The sequence below is a fragment of the Macrobrachium rosenbergii genome, chromosome 6 (assembly GCF_040412425.1).
Source record: "Macrobrachium rosenbergii isolate ZJJX-2024 chromosome 6, ASM4041242v1, whole genome shotgun sequence".
Lineage (NCBI taxonomy): Eukaryota > Metazoa > Arthropoda > Malacostraca > Decapoda > Palaemonidae > Macrobrachium > Macrobrachium rosenbergii.
Genome location: NC_089746.1, coordinates 29,333,695 through 29,341,511, shown reverse-complemented (window position 1 = coordinate 29,341,511; position 7,817 = coordinate 29,333,695). Strand labels below are relative to the sequence as shown.

The 7,817-nt window shown below is 42.2% G+C and overlaps 1 protein-coding gene across 1 annotated transcript in view; it reads right to left on the bottom strand.

Annotated features, from left to right (window-relative positions):
* Positions 1–7,817, bottom strand: part of tkv (thickveins) — a 59,312-nt gene that overhangs the window by 25,280 nt on the left and 26,215 nt on the right. The window contains exon 6 of the mRNA XM_067105396.1: positions 1–269. This exon is cut by the window's left edge and continues 29 nt beyond it. Coding sequence (XP_066961497.1) covers positions 1–269 — 269 coding nt within the window. The remainder of the gene's footprint in view (positions 270–7,817) is intronic.

Genomic DNA, 7,817 nt, shown 5'->3' with positions numbered 1-7,817 from the left:
AGCTATGCAACATTCACCATTCCTTTTAACTAGGATATTTTTACTTTTTATATCCCTGTGTGCAATGGCAGGTTTCCCTTTAGTCCCAAAAATTTCTGTGTGTAAGTGGGATAAACCACAAGCTGCAGATAATGACAAGCGAATTGTATTTGTGTAATTCAATGTAGTAGTTTGCAGGTAATCGTGCAAAGAGCCTAAAGGATGATAATCCATGATGAGTAACATCTGCGTCCAAGATCCTGTCCCCTTTATGTCTGCAGCAATATAGCCTGAGAACAGATACAATATTATGATAAATATGTAAAGATTATTTCGAACTTACAATGAACCCTAACACAGCTGGCAAGGAAAATTTAGGTCAATGTTTTAGCAGACTTGTGACTTCATGAAAAGCACTCCCCTGGTAGTAAACTTGTCAAAATTCATGTCGCTGAGAATTTAACAGATTTTAATTTAAGCCTTTGTAATGCTCACTTGCAATATCAAAATTTATCTTAAGACATTTTTACATGAAAATTTATTTGAAAATGATACAATAGCTGTATAGCTTACTTCTTTACAAATTCTCATGCAGAACACTGAAAACAAGTCTTAAAACCTTAGCATACTATTTCCTCAGTTATTACAACAAAGCAAAATTGCCATTATAGATTATACATCTACAAACTGAAAATTAAATGAGAATGAAGACTTCATATTTCATAAGTACAAAGCTATGAATTAGCACAAAAAAACCCTATGTAGCAAAAAATGTTGTACTGTACAGGAAGTAAAATACCAAACAGCACTACCCATTGATGCAAGGGAATGCTAATGACCTTAGGTCCCACTATGATATAAATTAAAATTCGGCCCCTATAACTAGGGATTTGCTCCAAATTTTTACGCGTATTTACAGAAACCCAAAATTAGAGCCAATTTTAAAAATTTTCTTTACAACTTTAAAATGACATTTTTATAATAAAATAGTTTCATATTTACTTACCCAGTAATTACTTAGCTACGAGTTTCTAACTTGACAGTAGCTTCAGTTTTGAAATTCACGGTAGCAATAGTTTTTTTGTTTATGTAGGTGACTAACCCCGCCCACTTTCGGGGTGAAAGGGAGAAACAACTAAACCAAGAGCTTCACTTTTGTTTATGCTCTAAGGTCATTGTGAGGGGAGGAGGGCAGGTTCCATTTGTAATTACTGGGTAAGTATATATAAAACTTTATTTTATCATAAATGTCTTTTTTATATAAGTAACTTACCCAGTAATTACTTAGCTGAATCCACATTGAAGGAGGTGGAATTCATGGACATCTTGAAGTCTAACATTAAAAATGATAATGAAATGAGAACAGAATAAAAAAATAAAAAAGGCTTAGCATTGAAAACATGCTTGTTGTTTCTTACCTGGTGAGAGAGCTGCGCAGGTAGATACTGCCTCTGGCAGGCGCTCATCTCAACTGAGTAGCGGCATGGTGGTATAGCCAGGGTCGCCTCCACTGTAGTGAGCAACTTCTTAGCGGAGGAGTACTCCGATTGCTAATGAAGTATGAAGTACATTTTGCAATGAAGGATTCTTCGATCATTGACAAAGTCAACAATAAAATGCCCCTGCCCAGGGTGCAATACAATAAAAACAAAACCAGAGAAATGTCATCTACACCACACATAAAAAGCACATATATAAATAAATAACCACCACCCTACGCAGAAAAAACTGGTGGGCACTCTAGGTACCTTGTACCCTCCAGGCTCCCCATGAACTCAACACCTTGACAAGGCAAAGAAAAATGTAGGAAGCATTGCTTCCTATGTTCCCTTCCCAAACATCACGCCAGCAATGGACAACGGTCCAAATAGACTGCAATCTTCGTACATCGTCTCCATGTCTTGCAAATAATGCACAGCAAACATCTATATATCCAGAATGTAGTCTGTAAGATCGAAGTGAGAGACAGATTATGCTTAAAGACAACTGATGTAGCCACTGCTCTCATGTCTTGCGCTCTAACCTTCAGTCCAGGCAGAACGTTCTCTCTGATTTGAGGGTGTGCTTTGAGGATCAGGTATCTAATGAAAAAAGATTAAGCGTTTTTAGACATAGGTTTGGCTGGGTTCTTAACTGAACACCAAAGATTCCTTGCTGGGCCTCTAATCTTCTCTGTCCTCTTGATGTAATGTCTAAGTGCTCTTACTGGGAACAGACTTCTCTCCTCTTCCTCTGGACCCAGTGTGTTCAATAAACCTTTAATAGCAAAGGAACAAGGCCATGGCTGTGAAGGATTCTCGATTTTTGCCAAAAAGCCAAGGGTAAGGGAATAGACTGCGTCATCTTGAGAAAAACCTATCCTTTTGTCTATTGCATGCAGTTTGCTCACTCTTCTTGCAGTGGCTAGCGCAACCAGGAAAATAGTCTTCTTAGTCAGATCCTTCAAGGATGATGAACTCATGGATTCGAATCTTGAGTCAGACAGCCACTTGAGGACTACTTCTAAGATCTGAGATATCCTGGTTGGAAGAAATGTCTAAACTTCTGTGTCTACAGATTGAGCTAAGCATAGCTCTATATCCTTTTTATCGTAGACAAAGAAAGGGCCCTGGTGGATCTCTAGTAAGGAAGAGAGTCTGCCACTTGAGTTATAGTGGATTTAGAAGAGATGTTATTCTTCTTACAACAAAGTCTAAATACTGCCCACTTTGTCCGGTAGACTTTGCTAGTAGAATGTCGTCTACATTTAGAAATAGCTTCTGCCGCAGCTCTTGAAAAGCCTTTTGCTCGCAAGAGTTTGCAGACAGTCAAAACAGTCAGGGCCAGAGTGGATGTGTCCTGATAAAATTTCCTGCAATGGGGTTGTCTGAGTAGACTGGGGATTATTGGAAGAAGGCGTGGGAAGTCTACTAGTAGTTCGAAAAGCTCCAGGAACCACTCTTTCCTCGGCCAGAAGGGAGCTATCAGTGTCATCCTGGTGCTTTGATGCGATTGGAGCTTCTTCAGAACCTCCCTCACCATCCCGAATGGAGGGAAGGCATACACATCCAGTCCTAACCAATTTTGCATCATCGCATCTGTCGCCCAGGCCCATGGGTCCAGAAATGGTGAGCAGAACAGGGGAAGACGGTGGTTTTTTGGTGCTGCGAACAAATCCACCACAACTGCCACAGGTCGGAGCATACTCCAGGGTCCACTCTGTCGGGAGAATTTGTTTGCGACGACTGAGTTTGTCTGCCAATACACTGCACTTCCCCTGAATGAACCCAATTAACAGCTGGGTTTGGTTCTGCTCTGCCCAAAGAAGGAAACTCCTGGCAATCTCGCAAAGGGAGAATGAGTGAGTCCCCCCTTGGAGTCTTACATAAGCTAAGGCTGTTGTGTTGTCCACATGCACCATTATTACTTTGCTGCATACTTCCCTTGCGAAATGTTGCAGTCCTTTCAGTTCTTTGATGTTTATATGCAGAGCCTTCTTTTTTGGGGACCAAACTCCTGAAACTTATTTTCCCTCCAGGTGAGCTTCCCAACCTATGTCTGACGTGTCGGAAAAGAAGCCTAGGTCAGGGTTCACTACTGAAAGAGACCTTCCCTCTGAAAGTCTGCTTGCATTGTTCCACCAGCGCAAGGTCCTCCTTTATCTCTTGCATTACTGGGAAAATCCATAAGTCCTGATTTATCCTGCAATCCCAACTGACTTAAAAATAATTGTAGAAGTCTCATATGCAGCCTTCCCAACCTCACAAACTGTTCGATCGACAATAGAGTGCCCAGGAGACTCATCCATTGAGTGGCTGAACTTCTGTAGGGAAAGGAAGACGTGGACCTTCTTGAGGCAGGCTTCTATCCATTTGAGGGGGGGGGGAGGAGCCTGAAAATTCTGAGAGTCGATCTTCATCCCCAAATATAGAATCTGTTGAGAAGGTGTCAGTTGGGATTTTTGAAGGTTCAACAGCAAACCTAGATGCTGAGTCAAAAGCAATGTCCTCTGAAGGTCCTCCATGCATCTCTCTCTCATGGGCGAGTGTAATCAATCATCCAAATATAGGGAAATGTTCACTCCCAGGAAGTGAAGCCAACTGGCCAATGGGGCGAGAACTCGGGTGAACACCTGTGATGCTGTTGACAGGCTGAAACATAGCACTCGAAACTGGAAAACTTTATTTCCATGAACGAATCTCAGGTACTTCCTTGAGTCTTGTTGGATAGTAATGTGGAAGCAAGCATCTTTCATATCAAGAGAAATCATCCAGTCCCCTCAATGAATGGATGATAGGACAGACTGGACCATTTCCATTTGAAACTTCGTTTTCTCTACGTAAACATTCAGAGTTCTCACATCGAGTACTGGTCTCCATCCTCCTGTGGCTTTTGGTACTGCAAAAAGCCTGTTGTAAAAACCCCTGGACTCTGTATTCTCCACCACTTCTATCACCTTCTTCTTGAGGACAGATGACACGTCTTCTGAGAGGGTTAAATACTTCCTTGATCCTACAGAGAGCTGGATAAGGGAGGTTTCTCTTTGAAGAGGATAGAATACCCTTCCCTTAATACCTCTATCACCCACTGATCTGCTCCTTTCATTCTTCAACTTCCCAAAAAAAGTTGGAGTCTGGCTCCCACGCGTGCATAAAGGACTGAAGACTCACTTGCGGGTTGTAGGCCTGGTGGAGTGTCTCTTGGCCGCATGCGGGGCAAAACGTACAGAAGTCCGTGGTCTTGATTGTGCTCTCTGTCTGCCTCCTCGAGAGGGTTGGGGCTGAAGAGGAGATGACCTGAAAGGGGGGGCATTCCACTCTCCCCGATGCCTTGTAGATTGGGAGAGAAGGTCTTGTATAGACTTCTTACGAAGGTGAGAAGCCACTTCTACCGTTGCTTGCGGGAAAAGGTGTGTATTATCCAAGGGCTAGAAGAGGAGAGCTGATATATGTGTTGGAGTGATGCCCTTAGATACAAACAAAATCCAGTTCCTCTTCTTCAAAATCCCCATAGCATAAAAGGAGGAAAACTCGAAAGGGCCATCACGAATTGCTTTATCAGCACAAGAGAGAACACTCTCTCCAGTCAGCAGTAATATCCTGAGGCAAATCTGAATCTCTGATCTTCTCTGTCAAGGTCCCTGCGGCCCAATCTAGAAAACTAAACACTTCAAACACCTTGAACATGTTCTTAAGCAAATGATCAATCTCCAATGCAAGAAACATGGTCTTTGCCGAAACAAAAGCCGACCTACAGCCTGAATCAATGAGGCCAGAGAAGTACCCCTGGGAGGCAACAGCCACTCCCAGGGAGGGGGGCCTCTCCAGTCGCACATGACCTACATCTCCTGGCCGAAAGGGGGGAAGGCAGAATACTAAAGCATGCCTTGCTCTGGAGTCTTTTCTCCAAGAGCAAGAGATCCATTTCTCTCATAGCCTTCTTAAACGAAGAAGATAGAACCAGACTTCAAGGAATTCCCGGGTAAGTCACTCATCATAAATGAGGAAGCTGGAGAAAAGAAGGGGCTACCGGAGCACAGATACCAGACAAATTATCCAGTAAATAATTCAGTAAGGCAGCATAAGCCGATGGGGTGGAGTCCTGTCCTAAATCTTCCCCCTCCAATGAGACTGGGGACAATGAGGGTTCTTCAGCCGCTACTGAAGCAGAAGTCAACTTCTTAAGAATACCCAAAATACTGTCTAACTGCTTCTGCAGTGGTGCCATGGAAGGGTCCAATCTGGGAGTAGACGAAGCAGTAATCGAATGAGTAGGTGAAGAAAACTGGTGTTTTGATGAGGAAGTCTGTAAAACAGGAGTGGGCGTCAAACAATCCTGGCCCCCGACCCAAGGAGTGAGTTGGTGCCGAAAGTTTCTATGGCGTCAAGCGATGCAGGTGCACTACTGGGCACTTCTTATCTTCTGGGTGCTCAGCTACTAGTGAACGCTCGGTCTCTATTGGGCGCTTGGCCACTAAAGAGCACTCGGTCGTTAAAGAGGCATCCTCAATCACAGACAGGCACTTGAAAGATGAGTGATCTATCACGAAAAGGTTCTCTATTGGTTGAAGAACTAGTCCTCTTGTTCTGGTAGCTAATGATTGAGAAAAACGTTCGGGACTGTCCCTTTGCTGCACAACGGCTGCGGACTACCTGATCATTCCCTAAACCTCCTGCCATAATACAGAGGGGACATGTCCCTGAGAGGTGCTCGTCTTTTCAACAGGCGAGACTCGTCCGAGAATCTCCACTGGCACCTGTGAGAAAGGCTAGAATCTCCCGAACTAGGCACACCTGAGGGAGCGACTACTTGTGGGCAGACCCCACCGACCTCCCTTGGGCCTCCAGTATGCCTCCTCCTGGGGCTGGGGGAGTATGGCAGTGACCTTTGCCTAGGAACATCGGTGGGATGGGTAGCCACCTCCTCCACAAACACATCACTGGAACACTTTGCACTAAACTTGTCCAAAAGAATGCACATTGAATCACCCAACTGTGCCACTGTGCTAGCAAGAACATCAAACTTCTTAGCGAACTTTGATTTGAGACTGGCGTAGCAATCTGGGTCGGGAACGAGGGAACCAAGAGCGGATATCAGTGGTGCAGGAGGCAGACTGAAGTAGGAATTACTTTACCAGGAGAAGGGAGAGAAGGAATATTAATCTCACTAGATTCCCAAGTCACGTCCAGAGTACCTAATTTAACCTTAGCTCTAGCAGCTGCTTCTGCTTTTCTCTTATGATCCCTTTCTAATTTGCTACGTGAGAAGTTAATGTCTTCCACTTTCTTTTGTACCATTCACAGCATTCCTCACAAGTCAAGTCAACTGAACAAATTTGTCCTCTGCATGTCGTACAAAGGGTGTGTGAATCGTAACATGCCTTGGTCAAATGAATATTGCAACCTCTGCTACAATACCTAATACTCGATGCGCTAGAATCTGACAATTGCTAGCTAACAGAGTCAAAACAAAATTGAGTCAATCTCCTAAGAGAACAATAGTCAAAATCAGGAAAAGTACTACATAAATTAGTAAAGCCGACAACCAAAATCAAGCTGCTTCTTAACACTGTGTTGCTGTTAAGCCAGCAGAAACAAAAGTGAAGCTCTTGGCTTAGCTGTTTCTCTCTTTCAGCCCAAAAGTGGGCGGGGTTAGTCACCTACATAAACAAAAAACTAACGCTACCACGAATTTCAAAATTGAAGCTGCCATCGAGTTAGAAACTCTTAGCTAAGTAATTACTGGGTAAGTTACATACATAAAATCTACTTTATCCTTTCCCCATTATTAATTTCAACTGTACTGTACAGGGTATATTAAATAACCCTACAGTTTCACTGATTATCATTTCCTCATCTCAGAGAAATACTTTCCATTAAAATTTTTTTCCTGACAGCATTTTAAAATTATTTGAAAGCTTGAATACTGTATTCTAAAACTATGGTAGGCATCACATAAGGATATTAGCAAATTCTGAAAACTATGTAGTGATCAAACTAAAATTAATATGCTCGCTCTTAAATCACGAAGTATAAAATCATAAAGATTCATTAAAAGAGGTTATCTTTCATTTTTCTTTTGATATGGCTATACAGTATTTCATTTGTCTTTAGCTATGGCTATATTTCATTTGTTTTTAGCTATGGCTATATTTCATTTGTTTTTAGCTTTGGCTATATTTCATTTGTCTTCAGATATGGCTATACAGTATTTCATTTGTCTTTATATATGGCTATATTTCATTTGTCTTTAGATATGGCTGTATTTCATGTCTCTTTAGATTTAAGTATCAGATGCATTTATTTTTGTAAATTTACATATACAGGTACTGTATATGTAATACAGCATATATAAGTCAC